General features: G+C 40.2%; 2 protein-coding genes across 2 annotated transcripts; both read right to left on the reverse strand.

The window, feature by feature from the left end:
• Window positions 1-18,181: 18,181 nt before the first annotated feature.
• Eth (ecdysis triggering hormone) lies at window positions 18,182-19,654 on the reverse strand. The gene is made up of 6 exons (XM_089590499.1): window positions 19,606-19,654; window positions 18,927-18,954; window positions 18,623-18,827; window positions 18,473-18,557; window positions 18,277-18,391; window positions 18,182-18,212 (listed from the first exon to the last, which is right to left on the reverse strand). Exons 1-6 carry the CDS (start codon window positions 19,652-19,654, stop codon window positions 18,182-18,184), a joined length of 513 nt encoding a protein of 170 aa, XP_089446625.1.
• A 1,189-nt stretch (window positions 19,655-20,843) lies between these two features.
• On the reverse strand, window positions 20,844-22,273 carry SIFa (neuropeptide SIFamide). The gene is made up of 4 exons (XM_014347765.3): window positions 22,222-22,273; window positions 21,764-21,883; window positions 21,527-21,672; window positions 20,844-21,115 (listed from the first exon to the last, which is right to left on the reverse strand). The coding sequence occupies exons 3-4, from the start codon at window positions 21,657-21,659 to the stop codon at window positions 21,024-21,026; spliced, it is 225 nt and encodes a 74-aa protein (XP_014203251.1). The 5' UTR covers window positions 21,660-21,672; window positions 21,764-21,883; window positions 22,222-22,273; the 3' UTR covers window positions 20,844-21,023.
• Between the last annotated feature and the right edge of the window lie 875 nt (window positions 22,274-23,148).

Here is a 23,148-nt window from a genome sequence, read left to right on the forward strand (position 1 = left end):
GTGTCTAATGACCATCGAGGTATATTCAAAACTGATTAAACTGATTTTCGGGCTGTGTTGTAGTTATATTATATTATGCAAGAAACGGAAGATTTGTTTTTTGGTCTTGTAACTACTATGTTATTTTCATAGCTTCGAAACTGTTAACTGTACTACAAATTTCTACTGCTCGTTATAAGGAGATCGGGGCGCAAATTGTATCTGATCACACTTTACGGCTGTGCAATGTATATAACTCCCAGAGGATAATATTCGGGAGTTTCAAGGAGTTTTTCGGATTCCATTCAAACTTTTAGGTAGTTATCGTATAAAAAAAAATATACCGCTAGATTTATCTTCTGAGTTGTGGTACATTTTAATTACCATCTATTAATTTTTCAAAAATCCTAAAGCAGTTAGGTTTACTAGTCGTAAGATTGACTTTGTGAAATTTTCCTACAAATTTTCGAGTCAATTAAATTTCGTTGGAACGTTTAATGAAAATTCAAAATATTTTAAAAACTAATTTTAAATTATTTCATTAAAAGTACTTATGAATGTATAATTGAAAAAAATACACAAAAATTGAATAATACGCCATGATTTTTCAGCTTATAAGTAGACTTTAAATGACTTTAACTAAATCAGAAAAAACTTTAACTATAATCACTTACGAGCTTAAATATCATATCCTTTGCAACTTGGAATTAATTATTACTATTGTCATGCGACACTTTCACTCGACACTCTTACGTGCTGGTAATTTTATGATTTTGTGAATGAATAATTATGACGTTTAACCCGATGAGAAGCATAAAAGTTATGAAAACGATTTTTAGGTATTAATAATAAATCTGTTCGAACGAGGAAAGAAATTTTCTCTCGAGCATAGAAAACCATCGGAAAAATAAATCGTGTAAAGTATACTTTGGCAAGTGCCGGTGACAAATCAAGGTGTTCCCTTCCACTCATCCATACTGTACCTACTTTCAAGAAGAGAACAAACTAAATACAAAACAAAAAATCGGTCGAAAATCGTCATTAAAAAACACAAAGTTTGCAGGGCGACGCCTACACCCACCCCGGGCTCTCTCGCGTTTTACTGCCCGATGCGCGGCCGTAAAGTACGAAAATTATGATCCGACGGCTATATCGTCGGCTCTTGTCACTGCTCCGGGCGCTCCCCTACACATACCCCTCCTCTGAAATCCGTATATATACACCCACTACCTTTCGCACACTACACGTACAGCATATACATACATATATAATCTCTGGCCAACGAACCACTTGCAATATACGTGCTCTAGCTTTGGGCATGGGATAACAACCGCGTACTAGTTTTGTTGGAAAATACAATTAGTCGAGGACGAATGGATATTTTGAGATGTAGCTATTTCTCGATAGTACGAATCATATTGCTATCAGTTATAGCTCGGGACGCGGGTTTGTCAATGTTGAACCAACGTCAGGAACCACAGTACAAATTATCCCACCTGCCCAACGACAAAGGGGCTCCAAACCAAAGAAAAACTCATCAAAATCCAAATCGATCCCGTATGTATATTTATATATGTAAAGGTGGTACGTGCGCCCACCCGAGGATTTCTCGAGTGCAAAGAATACCACCCCATCAACACAATGAGGTGCGGTGTCTCGACCGAGACTTTTCATCTCTCGCGCGGAGTCGGTCAGGCAGACGGACGAGAAGTCAAATGACGCCGTTGCGACTTACGAGTTGGTAAAAAGGTGCCACACCCCGAGGGTCGTCGCATCCCTTCCGTCACGTCACCTCTCTTGACGGGGCAGACGTGTAGAGCCGCGTCTTTGGCTGTTGCCTTACCCTACGCTCCTGTGTACACTACATTATGCATACACATAGACCTTCGGCCTCTATATTTTGTGTCACTGGAGGCGGTCGCCCTTTTTTTTTTTTTCGAAAAATGAGGGGGGCGTGAGCCATGTGGACGGTCCAACGCTAAAACAGTGAAAACTCTCTCTCTCTCCAAGGTGTAGCACTGCGCACAACCAAAGTGTTGATGTAGTATACGAAACTTGGAGGAATCGAAATTCAACGCTATTCAAACTAGCGAATTTACTTTATTGTGGCATCTACTGGAATTTTTTTTTTTTTTTTTTTATAGTAGTGTACCTACATTCTCGACGAGCCCGCACTGTTGACCCGTGATGTATGTATAAATCTTCCAAAACAAGCTGTACGACCCTGAAAAAAAATCATTACTCTGACACGAGTAAAGAAAAATATATTGTAAATTAACTTACACCCTTTGGGAGCACTAATACTCGGCACCGTAACAGAGCGCTGGTATAGAACCTATTGATGGATCGAGGAGCGTTGACCCACTGAAAATTTTCTACGACTCGTCTCGCCTCCGTGTGTATATATGTACATATAATGGACACGATATCCTTTAATTACATTTTTCCCGAAAGCCACACGCGTGGTCTCGTCAAACCATAGGCGTGATTACATACACGCGCGCGCGTCGAACAAAAAAAAATAGATAAAAAAAAAAAAAAAAAAAAAAAAAGAGGACGGCGGCCAATCCTTCCGTACAGCTACGTATACACGGTCTATAATCGATTTTCCACGTGTACGAGCACGCCCGGGCGCGCCTTGGAAATTAAAAGCAGTGAATTTTTCGAGGCGGCGCTTTGAATCGCCGCACATTATTTCGGGTGTTTTTTAATGGCTCATTGTTCATCTCGATGCCGTATACACGTATATAATATACATCACACAGCAGCTACGGTAAATTCAAAGATGGTCTGATTCATCCTCAACAATGTTACTCGAGGTATAAGTAGAGTGTTATTGCCAAACTTGTTTTGCTGGGCGATCGTTTCGGTGTTGTTTCCCTCACCTAATCGACGCGGTGGATTAGGTACACGCAATATGGCACAGAAAAGTTTTTTCCAAACTAGTTACGAATGGTATAAGTAAATCGCAGCAACTACAGCAATACTTGTCTCTTTTGCAACTTACCGCGCTATTGGCAGCGATAATAAGACGCGTTCTATTGTTTGACAAAGTTCAGACTGTATATATTATATACATTACCTGTACGCAAGTTCGTCCCCGTACTCCAATTATATTCCGGGCATTATTGCCACTGTAGAATATTCGAGCGACTCGGCCATCCAAAGCAATCGAATTAAAAGTGTTTTCAATATAATAATCATTTTGTTTTATTTTTTTTTTTTTTTTCATACCGAGAGAAAAAAAAGTAATAAAAATTAATGTGCTAGAATCGTGCAGAGACTTTTTATACTATTTTGATACAAGAGTAATTGACATTGTTTGTACATACAGTATATAAATTACTCCTCAGCAAAAGTAAAAGGTTCCTCAAAATCGAAATAACATGAAATTATAATTCCGACATAATAATTTTTTTTTCCCCCTCAGTGCACGTTATAACGTCATAATGCACTTGCGGCTGATCGACGAAAGCTACAACCCTCTCTATAGGCCAGCGTGTCGCTTCCCCGTATATAAATATACACCACACTTAATATTTAACACATATTTAACACACAACAGGTACACATATACATGGGCAGCGCACGGGGCGATGGGTATAAAACAAAAATAGACTAAACTATGCTTTTCCCGGTTGCTTCTGAAAACCGTCACAGCAAGAGTATCCATCATTAACCGTGCCCCCGTTCACTCCTCCTCCTATACATATATATATACATATATCGCTCACCGGAGGGGGTGGTTGTTTCAAGTACCCGTTTACCTGTATGCTCTTAACCGCCCCGAGTACGCGGCAAGGGGAAAAACACATCCGCGATAAATATGCGATGAGAGAGTAAACGCACCTCGGTAAACCGGAGTATATGGGTATACACCCCAACGGCACACACTCGTCTTCTCTGCCCAATAACCCGCCAACTTGGCGTTTGCGCCCACCCCGAGCCTTGGTCTCGGTGTATTTTTTCCAAAGAGGGGCAAACACGGAAGTAATGGAGGATCATTCGGCATACCCCCCGATTTATCACCCCACGGTATATACGTATAGGTATGTACCTATATATGTACAATTAAAGGAGCAAAGTCCCCATCGACACCCATGTCCGCGAACTTTTGTCATCCTCAACGCTGTGGTGTTGCGCGTCGCGTTAACTGCGCCCAATTCGTGGATAACATATAGTGTACACGTTGTTGAGCCGAGCGCCGCGATCGAGAGCCAAAGACCTTTGATTTCTACCTTGGCTTCGCTATGGCTGGTCTAACCGTGTATTATAGTACGGGTGTACCACCCTCGCGCCCCTCGGAAATAAATATCGGTATCGCGTACGTCCTATCCTATGATTTGAGGGAGTCGGGGAGTAAACCATCCAGTGCCTTCCCGAAATCCCTTCGAAAACGAAGGAAAGAAATGATGGATAGAAGGGAGAAAAAAAAAAAAGGAAAATTCTCGCCAGTGGAGGGTATACGCGCGTAGGGTTAACCAATACGTTAAAAAAAAAAAAAAAGGGGGGAGAAGCAGTGGCTAGCTTCGCTATATATGTATAGCATAATATAGGTAAGTCGTGCGTGTAAAAAGAGAGGGAGAGTCTATAGGGGGGAGTTAGTCCGCGGCGTACCTTTTCCAGCAGCCTCCGAGCGCGGATAATTGGCCCCTGCGAGCGTCCCGGGTCTAGCCGACGCCACGGCCACCGCGGCCCGAGTGTAGCCCGAGGGTAGCCGTATATATATATAGATACACTAGGTATATGGGCGAGTTTCTGGAGCGGCGAGCAAAGTTATATAAATATAGGGAGACCCCCGAGGCGCCCGCGCCACTCTGATCCAATAAAAAGGGCCGTGGCCTTCTCTCGTTATTTCGTGCGCACTCGGCTCACCTCTGGACACGAGGCCCGTGTCAATTGCACCTGGATAAGTCGAGAGGCTTTATGGCACGCCGTATCGCACCACCCGTGTCGAGAGAGAAAGAGCTCTCGCCTCTTGTTGTCCCTTTGCCGATTTCTTTTCTTTTCATCTTTCGAAAACACTATTGTTGGGTGTTGTTGCACCTCTTTTTCACTGATACCCAAGCAATAGTATAAGTGCGTGCTTTTATTGCTAGGCAGGGGGGAAGGGGGGAACAGAAAAAACAAAAAGTTTTATTCGGACATGAAAATCGTTCCGCCCTCAAATCAAGTCTTAAAACCTATACCACCGCGTGGTGGAAGGAGGGAAGAAAAACAACTCTCAACACTTTACATATTACATGCACCGAGGGTCTTTTCGACTCGTTGAAGTTGAATATACCATCTCAAAGACGTGGTAAGTAGTTTTGAAAATAGACAAATCAACGCAAAAAAAATATATATATATGTATAATGATGATTCTCGGAAGGAGAGGAAGTTAGCGAGGAAGAAGCCCCTGTGATCTTCGCGGATCGGCCCATCTGACGTCAGGGTACATTATACACGAAATCGTGCCCCCACCACCGATCAAACCCATACTTTTACCGCAGAATCAATTGTTACAAAGTTTAAACAAAATTGTTCAGAATACCTATTAGTTTGAAAGTTGAGGTATTCGGATGGGTGTCGATAGGGGCACGCTTTTGGATTGAGAAATGCATGATCCACTTGCAACACGCCGAGCATAACAGTATAGGTGGAGTGAAGTAGCATGAATATATAGAGCTGAAAATCCACGGGGAGCCCGGATCATTTTTCACCCTCACTCGAGAATTCGTCACGGTCGTTTACTCGCGTACAGTATAAGTACCTTGTACACGAGGATCGAGAGGAGGTAGTTTGGCGCCAACCTGTGCCGGGCCCTGCACAAGGTACATTTATCTTCCGTTTCCGAAGCTGCGAGGCCTTTGGCTCGCGTCGACCCTTTTATCCTTTGTTTCTTTCGTTACCTGCAGCCCGTGTACAGCTCGTCCTCCATCTGGGTTCATTAGTCAAGCGGCTAAACAACGAACTGTGTGCCGCTGAGGCCCAAAAAGAGGAGGGAGGGAGCGAGGAGGGCCTAAGTGAGCCGTAAGCATCACCGGCCGAAAAGGCGCTGCTCCTCGACACGGTGACTCGGCGCTTTCTATTACTCACGTAGTACATTCGAGCGGCGTCAGCGCGTATGTATATATGTAGCCGGCGCAGTTGCCGGTAGCATCGATGATTTTGCAAATTTTCAATACACCTATATCCCTTTCGAAGCCGGGACGATTTTTTTTTCTCTCTCTATCTTTATCCCTGCTGGCTCCGGAGGCGTCGAAAGCCGCGAGAACGGGGGGAGTAATTTTTACGCCACGCCAACTCCACCGCCACTTAAAAAACTATTAATTACGGGTGTGCCGCGGTGCCGTGGCTGTCAATAACATTATATAAACTCGCGCGCCTCTTGACAACAATGACGATTATCACGGAGCTTTGTGCAATTCATCGAAATGCCATGCTCATTATGAGCTATCGTGTTTTCTCATCTACTTTTTTTTTCGCCTCTCCCGCTCGTTGAGAGCAAATAACCCTTCGATCCATCCCAATATATAGGTTGTATGCATCCACAGTGCATAAAATAGACTCGATGGCCGTATATGCAGAGTTGACTCGTTCACTTGCCTCGTCTCGTTATACCCGCGCTCCCTCGAGCCCACAATGTACAAGTGCTGTACATGGGGTGCATAGGTATGACTCGCAACCCCGTACCTATACACACACCAACATCAAAATCTCTCTATATACTATACGGCTGTATGTATAGGTATAATAACGTGCGTGAGTGAATGAGTGTGGAATCACATATGAGGTAGGTATATACTAACGCACGCACGCACGTTCCCTTTGCGAGGGGGCGGAGCGGAGACAGATGGGCGTACGGGACGGTTCCCTTTGAAGGCTGCCGCGCGCGGCGCCAGCGTCTATAACCCCATACGTATATACACGAATGAGCTCGGCTCTCCTCCGTATATATATATACCTTTGCGCTGTCTCCGTTTGGCCGATGGCTGGGCCCTCTCTCTCTCTCTCCTTGTCTTCGCTTCGTGCGTGCAACGGGCTCGGATCCCCGAAAAATCTCCAAGAGAGAGAGAGAGAGGAGCGACGACTGTCTCCGGAGGTGGGCCGATGAGGAACCTCTTTCCTCGCCTCGGGCTCGCTGCAGCTGCGCCTCGCGTGTGCTCTTGTTGCCCTTTCCCTTCCTCTCGTTCGCCCTTTTTATATGTGTATGTATGTATACCTACACGCGAAACCGCACGGAATTTCCCGCGAGGCTCGCGTGCAGCTCCTCTGGGTTTCGTAGCTCCGCCAATACATTCCTGAGTCACGGGTGTGTGTGCCTATAATATCGTGTCGCGGCGGAGGAGCGCAAAGAAAGGACGGCCTCGAGAACAAAAATCATCTTTGGGTGACGGTTTTGCGTGCGTCTCGTGGGTGCTCATCGCCATGCTAATGATATACGTATATACTATCCATCGGTGATAATGATACTTCCCGTGTCTGCGGGGGTGGAATAACGAAAAGAAAAAAAAAGAAAAAAAAACAAATCCAGCTGCGATTTTTCTTTCTTTTTTATTCTTTTCCGTGTATTTGCTTCTTGGGGTGAATGCAGGTATAATATATATATCCCCGAGGGGGTGGCGAGCAGTACTTATCGGCGTAACTTGACGTTCCTGGTATACGCATAATGCCGAGAGCGCGTTTATACGTACTTACATGGGAAAAAAAAAATTACTACTTATCCTCAAACTACCGCTGTTTTTCCCTTATTTTCTGTTTTTCACGTGCGTGTGCAATCTTATTCACGGGGAAAACAAAATTGGCGCGAGTAGGGAAGTAAGTGGATTGAAATTATTTCGTCAACTGCTTGTGCGTTTATGTACCTCGACGATGTATACATTATTTAGATTTAGATGTGTATATGTGTATAGGTGTAAGAAATACAAGTGGCGAAGGGGAGGGGGAAACAGGATTTTGCGAAAAAATCTATTTCATCGGATCTGGAGCAATCGGCCGTGTAGCGCGTGGTCGATAAAAAGGGCTTTTGATGATTACAACCTTATAATTTATTTCCCGTCGAAGGCCATCAGCGTATCGAAGGGCCATCGATCTCCAGATTTATGGGCGGTTCGTTTCACTCTAGGAAACACTCTCATCCTTCATCCGTCTCCTCTGTGTTTTTTTTTTCTTTTCTTTTTTTTTTTTTTTTTTTCTTCACTACACTAATTTTCTCCACTTCGACGCGTAATTTTCTCGCTTCGCTGTACGATTTACCTTTATTAGAGTTATGGTACAACATTGCGGTGTATGGATTGTTGGCCTACTTATATATACATCAACGAAAGTAGACTACAAAAAATTACACGACAAGGATAACATACTCAGAAAATATGTACACAATTTTACGATTAAAAGCAAAAGAAGTTATTTGGCGAATAGTAAAAGAGTGAATAATCAAATTTTCTCGCAAAAGAACTGCTGATTGTAAATACTTAATGTATAATACATGGAAATCTGTGCAAAAAAGTGAAATCTTATCATTGATTGTTGATCATCAGTTGAATGAAATATAGTATACCACAGTTTAATAGTTGGATTATAAAATAATTGTAAGGAACAAATAGTGTTTTCAGAAATTTTTACAAAAAAACAAGATTTCTTATTAATATTCATTCACGTTACATATTCATACATGTTACTAGAATTAAAAAAAAAAAAATTATGAAAAAAAATGGAGAGAAATGAAAAAATGAAAGAAAGATTTTTTTTTCTACATATAAATTTAACCAAACAATAAGGCATGCAAAACAATAACCGGTAGGTATGTAGATATGATAAAAAACCATTTCACTTTGTATTATTTAAACTTTTTGAACAATGACGTAAGTGCATTTAAATAATGCTCGTTAAATTCAGTTGACAATAATCCATACACTATGAAATGACGAATTTTTTTTTTTTTTTTATTAAAATGAAAAACCAATAAAAAAAAAAAAAAAAAAAAGAAATAGTAAATACACGTTTATTCGAAAAAGTTCTGAAAAAACCAAAAAAATAGGAAGGGGGGTGTAAACTTAGTCGTCGCGTGCCAAGTCATATCCAAATCCATATTGTAAAGCGTATCCTCCGCAAACACGTAAATATAGCGTCATTTACGCACAGCTATAGCCATCACGTAGAGTTGGAATAAACCACGCGAAACACGACGACGCATTCAATAAACGAAAGGGTATATAGTATAATAGGGAGAAGCTAACGAGCGGCCGATCCACGCGAGATTAGAAAACCCCTTGGCTCCCTCTCTCTCTCTCGAGCCCATAACGCAGACCCGAATGGTTTTAGCACCCAATAAACCGGCGCAAATGTGGGTTTGATGCAAAAACGAGAGGAAGCCCCCGACTCGTCCGCGCACGTGGGTCCTCTTCCTCTTGATTTCGAGGAGATGAAAAAAAGAAAAAAAAAAAAAGGAAAAAAAAGGGGGGAAAGGTCGTAAAGAGGAGAGCGGCGCTGGGGTTCCCTCTCGTCTAGTCGCCCTCCTAGCTCGTTTGTGAAACAAGTAGGCATATAGGGGCTGGCACCGGCGAAAACAAAGAGCCCAGCGCAGGGCCCATCAGCAACTCTCCCCGCTCATCCACACACACATACACGTATATACACACGCGAAGCGCCGCCGCGGCGGAATATTTAAAGAGTCGGGCTTATAATTACTTCCGACCTCTTTCTCCCACCCACCCACTCGCCCTTTTTTTCAGGTAATATAAATCCGAGCCCCGGTGCTCATCCTTTTTTCCATCTACACGCATACATTGCCCCGCTCAACCTCGTGTATATCGTGGAATATATATAGGTATATGATATATATCGGGACGCGCATTTATATATACGCGCGGGTGTTCTTCAATGCTTCCACGAATATAAACATCACATATCCTTGGGGAATAGGGGAGATATTATTTGATCGTTTCGGGGAGAAGCGACCCACACCCACTCGATTATACCCACACGTCGTCTTGCGCGCAATAATACACGGGAGAGAAATGAGGAAAGAGAATATTGATTTTTTTTCTTTTCTTTTTTTTTTTTTTTTTTTTTTTTTTTCGAATGGACCAAATCTGAAGACATAATCAAGCTACAAAATCTCATTATGGCTTTGCGTGTGATACACACATATATGTACCCCTTGTGTGTGTGGCACGACTCATTTGGAGGCATAACGCCCGGAATTTATGAGCTCCGTTGGAGCTTGTGTGAAAATTGTACCAAAAATTAATAGGATCGAAACAACAGTTATTAGCCTACCCTTGAAAAATTTATGTACACACAAGATACAGGGCGCGTAGGTAAAGTGTGTATGATTAAACAGAAAAAAAGTGCATCTCTATGATTAAATCGAAAACTCGTGGAAAATGAAGAAGCGCCGACAAATCACCTCGGGATTTCGTAACAGTATTAGAGCAGAGAGTTCGTCGACACGTGTTACACGGACGTGTAAGTAGTTGGGAGGGGGAGGCGGGGAGTTTGGGTCGAAAATGAATAATGCCATGGAGAGACGACGGAGATGGTACGTGCATATATATATATAGGCACTCAAAATTCCAAATGCGAACCCTTTTCCATACGGCTCCTTTTCTCCGGAGCGTACAGCGGTCGATAGATCTCACGGACGGTCGAGCGCCGGCGCCGGGCTTTCACGCCTCTTTTCCTTTCTCTTGTCTCTCCCTCCGCAGCGGTGCCCCCTTCACCGGCCGGCACACTCTTTCATTGTGTTTTATACATGTAGCCGTTGCGCGTCGAGTGAAATCGGTGATGTTTGAGGTTTATCTCTCCTCCAAATCCAACTCCGCGGAGGTTTCCAAAAAAGATCGGTAGTGCGTTACACGAGTAATTTACCGCTTATAGGGGATCATAAAAATCGTAACGGGCAATTAAACACACGGGGTATATATTTGTGTATATAGTATAGCTACGGTGTATGGATACAAATAAGCGTGTAAACGCAAATGAGCACGCGGTTAACACGATACTCATCGCGGTGCCCCCGTTGCCCCGTTTCTCGCAAGTCACCGAAGAATAATTTATAACCCTCCCGGATCGGAGGTATATATATGGGTGTATTGAGAGAAAGAGAGCCTAAACGACCTGTCTGCTGGGCTAATTTCATTTAACGCCTCGCGGGGCTCCTTTTTTTTTCTCTCTCTCTCTCTCTCTCGGCCAAACATGAATTACGACAGTGTGAATTTCATCCCCCTTCCCCCCTTACTCTTGCTGTTTCCGCTCTGAGCTTCCCATTTTTTTTTTTTTTTTTTTTCTCCAAAAACACTATTTGCCTCACCTCATCCTTGGAGTTTAACATCCATTTCCATTCATACAATGTTTACGTGTATATATATGAGCAATACGTTCTTCCTTGACGAGATCGGCTCTAAAATTTGAAGGTAATGGCTCGCCACGGTGTATATCATTGTACCCAGCACCGAAAAAGAGATGTAGGTATATACATCTACGTGAACCTATGCATACACGCACACCCAACGGTGTTGTCGGCTTTTTCTCGTTCTCTTTCATATATTTTGGTCAGAGAGACCGGGCTCTCGTATATAGACGGATAAATTAAAACCAGGAGAGAGAGAGGGAGAGATCGGCTCCGAAAAAAAGGTAATTCGATGGCCTCGTTAATGTCGGGCTCTATTGATTTGGGTCGGGCGTAAATTTGGAATTACGGCTTTTAGCGTCAGCCAAACGTGTAATGTGGATGCGAGGCCCTCAACCCTACAAAATCCATACCTATTCGTACCTACCGCGCGAATCGGATTCACTGTATTTTTTATTGGCCGTGCATTTGTATCTCAGTATACGATGAAGAGCCAAACGAACGGGGATGTTTCGCATGTGAATATAACTTGTACTTATAGGTATACGCGAGCTAGTGTGGAAATTAGTTCCGTAATCTTGATGAACTGTAAATACGTACAGCAGAGGTGTTGATTGGCGGGGTGATTCGGCCCGCCTATGGGTATCCTGATGTATTATACAAGACATATTTTTTAAAAGGTGATGTATATTATTCCCGCGAGTAAATAACTGTATAAGGTTTGTAAAGCTACTATTTGGATGTATATACCTAAGCCCTTTGTGCCCCCCCTCCGTATCCTTAATACCTACGTGTTTGTTTGCCGACTATACAGCTCCGTACGAAGGTATACTTACTTAATTTACCATCCGCATCGGTTTGCCGATAGGTAAGTATACAAATTGACTTTGAAAGAGCTACTCGGGCTCGAGCAAATGTTTGCCCAAGCCCCCTACATTTGGACGCAAGACGGGCCAAGAGTCTACATTTTCTCGTGTTGACTTTGAGAAATGACTTTTATCCAAGCAAATATTGAAAAAAAAAAAAAAAAAAAATCTTCTTCCCTCCCACCCACTAATGATGATTTCGGGGTGAATTGAGCTCCTTACACGGAGAGTTTGTACAGCTCCGTCCAAACGCAATTGGCATCTTTCACTCCGCATGAATAATACACGAGTATGGTCACGCGAGTGCGACTCTGAGGGGGGAGGAGGTTGTATTTGCGTTTTTCGCGTACAGCGATTAATTGCTCAGTGCATCGAGGACGAAGGGAAGCTACCGGCTCGCGATTTTATCTCCGGCAGCCCGGGGCGACATGGGCCCCGGCCGTCATCTCTAATGGCAGATGCACGCGAATATCAAGAGGGAGCGGAGGAACGAGAGGAGAGAGAAAAAAAAAAAAAAAAGCATGCATGCACCTAGGGAAGACAAGTCGGTAGCGGATTATTTCGTTCGTCTCGTTTTTTCTCCCTCCACCGGCATGTAGCTCTGTCTCCCGGCGATGACGCCTCTCTCCGAGCGATGGGCCGACGTCCGCCATCATTATCCGGCATGACAAAGCGCCTCTGCTCCTTTGCCTGTCTCCACACAACACACGTAACTACAACGTGTTGTGTGCACTCGCTTGCGCACCGCAGAGACGTTCGTCTTGCCGCCTCTGTGTTACCTTTTTTTCTTCTTTTTTTTTTTATTATTTTTTGTCTTCCATTCGGTGCGAAGGAGCATCCGCAGCAGCCATCACTAATACCGATTTTTGCTTCTACCCACACAATATCTTGCAACTACTTTTCACACGACTTGCTATATTATACATACATATAGACTTGAGGTTGCATACGCGCAGATAACATGTACATGTAATATACTACAGAGCGTTTCGTCACAGTCATGTGCCCATACACTTATGTGGACGTTTTAGCAGCTCTATACCGTTGATGTAGCATTTTTTTTCGTGAACCCAATTAATGAATTAAAAATTGCGTAAAAGTCGAGTACAGCTTCTGGAATCCATCCTCGACAAAAGCGACGAAAGTAGGTGGGTTCTCGTAACATTGAGCGAATCAATTAGAGGTGAAACTTGATGAAAATTCGACAAACGCGGATGAATGAAATCACTCACTCACACACATAGGCATTGTATGGGAAGAGGATCCGTTGAGATTGAGAAAAGAAAAGGCTACTGGTATATAAGTTCAACAGTTAACGAAAGAGTATAAGTAAAGAATGTTTTTTGTGCCCCCTCTCTCACGTATAATTGATTCGCCGACCTAATGTAAAATCACGCTCCTTTCACGTGTATACGCTGGACAGAAGAGCGAAAGAACAAAAAAAATTACGGGAGCTTTCATAACTTGGCGCCACTGCCACTATACACCCATCATCGCGGCTTTTTTTTTTTTTTTCTTCCGGTCGGTCCTCGTTTGTTGCCCGCCTCGTTTCTCCACGCTTCTTATCGCCCCGACTAAAAAACGCCGATCCGACGTTACCTAATGCAACCGTTCAATCACAACGCGGACTCTTACGGCCTTGCTCCATTCAGCCCATTCACGCTTCTAATGCTGGAGGCCTCATCCATAAAAAAAAGGAGCCCATCTCCTCTTTGATGCCTACCTGTGTACTTACCGGTAGGTATACATCTGACGACGGGACTCTCGGGTCATTATCGACGGATCACTTTGATTGAGCTTTCAGGGGTTACGAAAGTTATTTGGCATGCTCGGTTGAACGAAAAACAAAACAACTTTACAGTGGTAAAGAGCTTTCATAATGCTCGCGCGTATTGTGTATTTACATTTTTTTTTTTTTTTTTTTTTTTTTTTTTTTCCATAAAAGAAAAGGGCCAGTGTTGACTCTGCTGTTGTTATTCATCGAGTTTAATTTGTACAATGTAAAACGGTGCAGTTGCAGCACGTGTCAACAATTAAACTCGTGTACCCCGTTGTCGCGGGAAACGAGGAATCAGTGAATAAATTACAATTAAGAAATTAGACGCATAAACGATGGAAAACCGTTGCTCGTTTGGATTATCATTTGAAATTGAACTCTCCGACTTGGTCGGTGCGGCAAATATACATTCCCACGGCCTGTAACAACAAACGGCGATTAACAATTAGCGCAACGATGCTCCCTCTCGTTGTTGCATTCAAATCGGCCGATCGATTTGCTCGAGTTTCATAAGTGTAGTACACGTATTTATTTGTACTCGTGCATTTTACAACGCCCACGCGTCGATTACAACGATTTCTTCACTCCACTTCCGTATGAATAATGACGATGAACCCGCTACTCCCTAATAGACGCCAGCGAATGATTGCGTCAATTATGAGAGTAGCATATATATAACAAAGTGCACTTGAAAACGAGAGCGGCTTGATATTAGCAGCAATAATGGCCACTCGGGTGTTTTCTCCAATTAAATCGTAATCGGAGGAGGGGAGGAGAGATTTTTTCACTTCGCGATGGTAATCGCCGCGAACGTATGGCTGATGAATCAAATAAAGTATCCGAGCCCTGGTTTGTTCTAACTCGAGCAACGGAGAGGACTCCCCCCACACCCCTAATTGAGCGCAATTCGGAGGGTAGGTATACTTTCATCCAGTCATTTGACGACGGATGGAAGATTATATCTTCGGCGATAAAAGACAAGATTCTCTCGTCTACTGTCGAGAAAAGTAATAAAAAAGACTTGACGGATTGCCGTGAACTGTGACAATATACATACGTGAACGATACACGTATATGTGCTATGTAAAATACGCGTTTGGCGAATCAGATCGGTTTCTCGTGTGTCTAGGCTGCCTATCGCTCGTCGAATTAAACGCTTCACGGTGCTCGATGATCGAGCCGCTATACGTGTACCGGTTACATGTATATAGTAGGTGTACGCACGGAACGGAACAGGCAGTGACTTCTTTTGTCCGCATGTAATCTCACCATCGTGTGTACGTGCACGTAAATGGAATAAACCATCAGAGGAGCGGGCCGCGATAATTTTCTGTCGATCGGGAGGACACGGGGTGGGAGACGTCACTCATCGCATGCCGCAAATTGCTCGAGACATATTTACGCAATTGGCATGATCATTTGTGAGGGCGCATTGTGATTAACTGATGGGTGCGTGTGCACTTGTTGCGAGCCCACCCTATACGCACCTCTAATGTATCTAATAACTGCTACCACCTACTGTACCGTGCCGTGGAGTAAGTTTCCACACGGGTCCCATGCAATGACCACATGTACCCCCTTTTGCTTGAATCGAGACATCAACTTTTTTTTTACAGGTTTTGAGTGGCTCGTTGACCGATTTTTTAAAGAACATTGGCATATTGGTGGGACAACTATGTACAACCAAATCAAGTTTTTTACTTACCTATTCATATTTATTGAAAAAAAGAAAAAGAAAAGAAATTCAACGCCATGTACCCGTAAAATTAAACTTTTTTTTTTTTCTCGTACGTTTTTACCAACAAGCTTCGTTTTCTCGAAGATTTTTCCGAACCGCGGCTCGCATGACGTATCGGTATCAGCGCCGATCGCTCCTATTGCTCGTATACTCGTTCGTTTTTTTTTTTTTCTTCTTCTGCATCTCTTAATTGCAGTGCACGCAGACCACCTCTACCCCACTGGTGGAGGAAAAACTCATAGAGGAGTGGGTACCTGCACTCAAAGCGCTCGCACACGCTTGTTTGCTACAGCTATAAACAGAGGAAAAAGGTCCGCGCGCGCAGAAAAATGCGCTCGTAGGTATATATATATATATATACCTATACTATGCGTGAACGTACGAAACATCGTGTGTCGTTGCCGATGTCTTGCCGTATTGCGTAATGAGCTGCTGCGAGCGTCATCACAGGCTCAACAGTAAAAAAGAGAAAAAAAAAAAAAAAAAGAAAAAAAAAAAACGAAAAATAGAGAGACAAAGAGTGTGGACGTTGAGAGAAGCAATGTATGTATACCCTGCATGCGGAGGGAGAACGCGTTACGTGCGCGGTTTCCGTAAAATCGTGGCGCGAGTTTCCGCGAGCGTTCATTTTACGAGGCGCTCGTGCGCACTTTTCCGAGAATTTTCAAAATTACCGCTGCAAACTGTAGACCGGTGAAAGTGTGTACGCCGTACAACTTTTAATATGTATATACACGTACGTATATCATATATTATGTACATCTAAGCGGGCGCGTGGACAAGACTGTGCGCGTTATACGTGAAAGGAATGAGTATAAAATACCCAATTGGCGAGTCCTCGCGAGGGACTCCGAGGAAAGAGGGACAGGCCAAAAATGATTCAGGGAATATATACAATGTTGTATTGACGATGGTGTGGCTGCACCTATAAATAAGTACCTTACGTGTATTGTTCACGTATACCTCGCACTCGAATTGCGTTTTCGTCAATCGGTGGTACTTTCTCAAAGTGCGAGCTCATCATTTTTTTTTTCGTTTCACGTTCAAAGGGCCCGTACTTATTATGTATTATTTATGACGCACTTACCGCACGCGGGTCTGCGATACAGGTGTTGCAAAATACCTCCAATCATCGAATGTTTTGCTCCATCGCCCGATTCCTTTGTCGCGTAAAACTCACGCATTCGAGCTCTTTTCTTCAAGATTTTTCGAGGAACTCGTTGTACTTCATTAGGCGCAGATCCCACTCAAGACCCTCATCGTCAGCACGAATGTACCTGCTTTTGTATACTTCGGCGCTGCCATAAAATTTATTTCTTCCGAGGAAAAGTTACGACTTTGGAAAATTAAATTGATTTTTTTTTTTTTTTTTCCCCTCCCAAGTAAAAAGCCGCAAGGCACAAACACATAAAATTGCGCATCTGAACCCGTGTCGGAATTACACAACGTCGCCGAATAAATAGGGAAGAAAAAAATATATATATAATTACACGCGTATATATGTATGTATACACTTGCATGAGTAAAAATAAACAAGATGTTGTTTTCTGTGCCCACGAGCTCTCGTACAAAAGTCGTTGGTCGATTAAAACAGAAAAGTAAAAGAAACGCGCGATTCAGCCAGTCACCCGACTTTGGGATGAAAATGTTTTTCTTCGCGTTAGTGGGCAAAAAAAAAATGATAATAACACTCCATCGGATGGATTAACGGGTACACCTATCTCGGGGCGAATATACGTATACACAAAACAATCCTCGATTGCGTCTGGGACCGTATTTAGGTCAGCGCGGTACCAGCAAAGGAGCAAACCCTACAAACACGTAATGCCCCGTCGACGGCGCAATAATGAATTAAAATTGCCGGTCGGCCAGCGAGGCGTCGACGTAAACACAAAGTTGCCTCAAACACCAGAATTATTGTAATTACAACAATTTATTGTACCACGAGGAGAACCGCTCGAAAACGAAACAACGACGGCTACTGATACATGGTGTTGTTGCTCGACGACTCACCACGACTGCTGCTGACATCTTTCGCGCGAAACTGAAGGCTTTAGGCTGACTTGGTACCCTTTACCTTACAGAATCTTGTACCATCCAGCGGTATAGAGATCTTAATACGATAAATTATCTACTCTTGGTAAACTAACAACTGATTGTCGCAATTTTTAAATTTAGCTTTCACACTTTCTAAATTATTTTTCATACCAAGAGCAGAATAAAAACTCTAAATATACGTTTGGGTCTACAAGTTTTTTAAAATAGTTGCAATTTGATTTTTTTTTTACATACGGTTAAATTAACAACAAACGAAGAAAGAATGTCGCTTTAGAGTATTAGGATTTTATTTAGATAATAATGAACTTACAAATTTTTTTTATCATTATTTTGTTTTTTGTTCCAACACCAATGAAATAGTTTTTAAAATTAATCCTCTCTAAATATGAGCATTACTCCAATACTATTCTATCGGATGACTTTCTCATTAATCCTGTAGCCAGAGTTCGTTGTTGAAGCTAAAAATATTAAAAATCATTGGTATAGAATTAATCAATAAAACCGTTTTGAAATACTACCCACTTTTCATTTGAAACTCCATACAGGGGATCGCGGCTATAGCCTGCTAAGCTTCTCCATAGTTCAGGTGGTCCTTCAACTGCCAATGGAAAATGTTGCCAGTTCCACGTATCGCTATCTTTTTACAAGTAATAAGCGATGGGATGCAAAAAAGTTAATGATTTTCAGATTTAATGTAAAAAAAAAAATTTTCAATTACCTGGCGAAAAACCGTCTTTGCGTTTAGACACATCGCTAACTTGGTCATTAGTTTCATGCCATGGAACCTCCTCAGCTATATTAGCCTTTAATAAAAGTCATGCATTTCAAACTTGGACCCGTGATTCAATTTTAATTTTAAATTCCTTACGTTTTCACCAACATAATTTGGTTGACTTCTCCTACCTATGCGAGGAATGGTTTTTGCAATCTTTAGAAAAAATGCTGGTACTTGTTTATTGTTGTTGTTGGCATTATCTGCAGTTACTTCTTGGTTTTTCAAAATTAATAGGAGCGCCACGATTAGGAACGCTGAAATGAAATGATTATTGTAATTATTATTTTTTCTGTCATTGCTTTTGTTATTTTAATATGTGTTATAACTGCTTGTTTTATTTTATTTATTGATCTTTTATTGTGTTCAAAAATAAGTGGATTTAATGGGTACTTTCTACCATATTATAGGAAATGACAATCCTAAAACTATATCATTTTTTAAAAACATTTTTCATTTTACCACTCCTATACATCCCTGAATGTGGAAGTCTTTAGTGTGAGCCCTGTTGCAAAGCTTCATCAGACAACTCGTTCATCCATCCCATAATAGGAAAAAAAACCAATAATATTCATAAGTTCCTTGAAGTGGGTTATCAATAAATATGAGACAAAATTTTTTTCTCATTTCATAGAAACAAAAAGTAACCGAGGTAAGTCATGTTAAATGTGCTTAGAACCTATGGTAAAAATTAATCGTGAAAAAACATAAAAAATTATAGTGATAAGCATAGCATCTTATTTTTATTGAACTACTTTAAAGTGGAATTTACTTTATACATAAATAAAAGTTTTTTTTCTGTACAACCGTAAAAATCCACTAATGTGGTTTTAAAAATCAGATTTTTTGGCGAATTGGCTCTTTTTTCCCATCGAAAAAAACTAGTTATTAAATTAAAACATTTTTTTATGGAAATTCAGTTCTCGGCCACTAGAGTCTAAGGCTCTAAGACTTGTACGCTATCCTCTAGGCCATTGACACTATCTAGTTATTGTTATTTTTTTGTTGTATAAGGTATGTAAAATTCAGAAAAAATATTCTGCTCAAATTTTATTTGAATGGTAATAAGAATGTTTTACCTGAGACAACATGCTTCTCGAAAATAAATCGACAGCTTGGTTTCTTCATCTTGCCTTGATAATGCACATTAGACTGAATTTAACTCGATCAAAAGCAACTATTTATACCGCAAATTGCATTAATTATCTATTTCACTCACGTACGATGTCCAAGTTGCACTGGGTACTGTCGTTTTTTTTTTTTTCTTTTTATTTTGCAAATTTTCGAACCCCAGGCTGAAAATGTTTTGTCCAGAATTTAAAATTCTGCTGTGCTAAGGAGGTTCTTGACGTGCATACTATCAATACTGTAAATTCAAGTGTACGATGCAGGGAACTTAATTCACCACCCACTGGTTCAAGACTTTTTTTTCCTATTGGCTAGTTGCATCACATTATCTATATTTTATTAGTGCGTCACGGGTCGCGAATTAATTTCTCATCTGTCACATAACACATTGTGTCTTATTCATTTCAAATACACGTAATCGTAAGATATAAGTGGAAAATGGGCTATTGAAAAAAAAAAACATTGAATTAAAAGTTTATTATTGTTTTAAAAGAGTCTATTTTTATTTGTATATGCTGTAAAATTTTGTTTAACTTAATTATTCACCAAGTACTGTTACATAAAAACAATTTACTTTTTGGACAGTTGTTTTTCTTTTATTAAGAATAAATGTATAATACATGAATCGTGGTATTGTTGTTTAATGTGATACGGGTTCCTACTTTAGGCCCTTATCGTTGTAAACTTGATTTGTGTTTAGAATACTAATTACCTTAAATTTGCTGTATTGATCGATTTTTCAATTTTTGTAAATTGAAAAGTACGTAATAGTTGTAATTTATTTTACGTGGAATTGAAAAATTTAAGCAAATTTTTAAGTAACCAACTACTCTTTCTGCTGTTTTATATTTTTGAAAAATTTATTTTAAGAACTTAATTTCAAAAAATTTATAATAATCTTGAAACTCATCCGTTTTGGTACATCGTAGGCTACCAATGGTAAATTTATGTAAAAAATAGTGCTGTACAACAACAATAATCCAAGTAACATCATCTATCTCCAGTACGGACAGATTTGTAGGTTCTCATAAATTACCAAAGGAAGGATTTTATTTCTTTGAAAGAAATGCTAGGAGATATTCGAATACGCATGCTTCGTGGAGTTTTTTTTTATACTTATGTGACAACTGTTTGGAGAACATTAAAATAACGACAGTAACGTAGTCATCATCCATATATTTATTGAAGTAAAATAATATAAAGTGTACATTGTGAAAAATCATAGAAGTCATATAAGCTTATATAAACATTGTCATTTAGATTGCATTTCTTTTTATAAATTATTAAAAAGCTCGAGCTTTCGTTGGTGCAGCGATTTTAACTTATTTGTGGCAGTCCATAACAAAGCAAGTTCCTGATTCTCTTCATCTCAATTGGAGTCCTGATGAGAATACCATGCATTGCAGTTGTCCCTTGCTATTTCACAAATAGCGTCCATTGCACGGCTGGCCACATCATAATCTATCAAACAAAAACATTGGAGAAACAAGGATTTTTAGTGGTGTACAAGCAACATTTTTAATACATATATCATGTCGCATACGTAATTTGACTGGGTAGAAGTACTATTAGAAGTAATCAATACCAATTGGTTTGCTTGTATGTCTTTTAAAATTAGTGTACCTACATTTAATCTTCATAATCATTGAAAATATTATACACAGCCAATAGTTAAAACCAAATAAGGTGATTCTTAATCATTTAAAAAGAAAGTGCATGCAATCCAAGACTTATAAAAATATTTGTATACGTATAACATTAAATGTTTTTTCTAGAAAAAAAAAAAAAAATTATCTCATACAAATATTATCAATGTTTAATTTTTTAGAATTTGGGATGATTGTATTTTGAAAGTCTTAAAAGTAGACATGCCTGTGATGGTGTTTGCACGTTTGCCGAAGATACTTCCGTTGAAAGGTGGCTTTCTGTAAGCGGCACTGCTTACGTCCAATATTGCAACGGCAACCACAACAAACAGAACAAACATGAAACGAGCTGCTGACATTGTGCCTATTTATCTGCAATAGGATGGCAAAGAACAGAAATGCGTTAAAAAATAATTTTTAAATAAATATTTTTGATTTTTGATGGTTCAACTAATAAATTTACCTGTTGTAAAACAAACGTTAGAGCTTGTTAGATCCTCACGATCTAGAAGACAGAAAAATACTGAGCTGCTGGTCGACGCCGCTTTTTATATATTCGAGGAATAAGTGACGATAAATGATCCTGCCAAGTACACAAGGTTTTGAATTACTGAGGAGATCGTAGCTATTTATAACAGAATGCAATCGACAAATTGAAGTTTGTTCTTTTCTTTTTTTTTTTTTTTTTTTTTTTTTTTAAATTGCGTCAAGCGTGTAAGCATGTACAATTTTTAAAAGGTATTATTGAGTACGTTTATTTCACAATAAAGAATGAATAAATTTGCTCAAAGTAAAAAAAGTCAATGGCAATCGTCGTATGACAAAAGTTAAATGATTAATTTTTAATGAAAAGACTTGGTGTCAAGTACTTAAATGTGAAATACGAAATCCCGTTTAAATGTAGCAGAGTCAAAAGTTTACTTGTAGATGGTTGCGCCAGCGTGTGACGTTGGTTGATTGTCTCTGGTCAAGGGGCACCAAAGTACTGACAGCTCGTCGGGAACCGGCTCTTTTATATCTTGTCCGCAGGTGACATCAAAGGAAAAACTAGTGCACACCCATCTAACTCGATCAGAGCTTATGATACAAGGCTATCAGTAAAGCTAACGCAATTTTTACTTTTCTTGATACATCGGAGGAACCCGTGGGAAATTCTCGCTTTGCAATTTTTTCTAATTATGGGTATTTTAAGATAAAAGCTATAAACTTACGTTATCTATTTTTTACTTTCAACTGTCTGTTATTTAAAATTAAAATATTATTACTTAAGGGGAAACGACAATAGACAGATAAGTGTATTAAAAAGTTTCCGGCTTGATTCCTGCAATCTAAATGTTTTCTTTTAGGGTTTTTTAGGATAGGCAAAATTAGTCGATGATCTTCCCAAATCTTTCTTTTTTTTATTTTAAAGACATTTTAGCTGCCAAACGATAAATCAAAATAATTTTATCGGAAGTTATTGCTTTCGAAACAAATTTTTTTTTTTCATTTGTAACAAAAATTGTAATTCTAGAAAACGTTTAAAAATTTCTAGAAACGCATTGTAATGACTTTCAAGTGATGAAAAATTCTTTTACAAATGTACTTCTATTTTTTTTTAATTTTTGAGATTTTTCTTAAAGCAGTAAAACATGATGAAAAAATAATTATATAAAAACAAATGTCTGCTTATTATTAGCATATAATATTTTGAATCAGATACTTTTGCACTATAAGCCTAATGAAATAAAAAAATTGTATACTTTATTTATTTTTCTCTAAAAAATGAAAATTAATTTTTTACAATTTCAACGCATCATTTTAACGTAATTTTTGTGTTAGTAATGATAAAAATATTAGTTAGTACCC

This window comes from Copidosoma floridanum, unplaced genomic scaffold (genome assembly GCF_036245765.1).
Source record: "Copidosoma floridanum isolate Cflo_tuat_1 unplaced genomic scaffold, Cflo_Japanese_pri ptg000012l, whole genome shotgun sequence".
NCBI classification, from domain to species: Eukaryota; Metazoa; Arthropoda; class Insecta; order Hymenoptera; family Encyrtidae; genus Copidosoma; species Copidosoma floridanum.

Excerpts from the sequence above, each read along its gene's own strand:
- Eth (XM_089590499.1), bottom strand. The coding sequence starts at position 19,654 with ATGAAGAAACCAAGCTGTCGATTTATTTTCGAGAAGCATGTTGTCTCA. Across the intron at positions 18,955-19,605 it reads CGAGAAGCATGTTGTCTCAG|TTTTAGGATTGTCATTTCCT; the intron begins GTAAAACATTCT and ends AAAATGATATAG. Across the intron at positions 18,828-18,926 it reads TTGTCATTTCCTATAATATG|CAATGACAGAAAAAATAATA; the intron begins GTAGAAAGTACC and ends AAATAACAAAAG.
- SIFa (XM_014347765.3), bottom strand. The coding sequence starts at position 21,659 with ATGTCAGCAGCTCGTTTCATGTTTGTTCTGTTTGTTGTGGTTGCCGTT. Across the intron at positions 21,116-21,526 it reads ACGTGCAAACACCATCACAG|ATTATGATGTGGCCAGCCGT; the intron begins GCATGTCTACTT and ends TTTGTTTGATAG.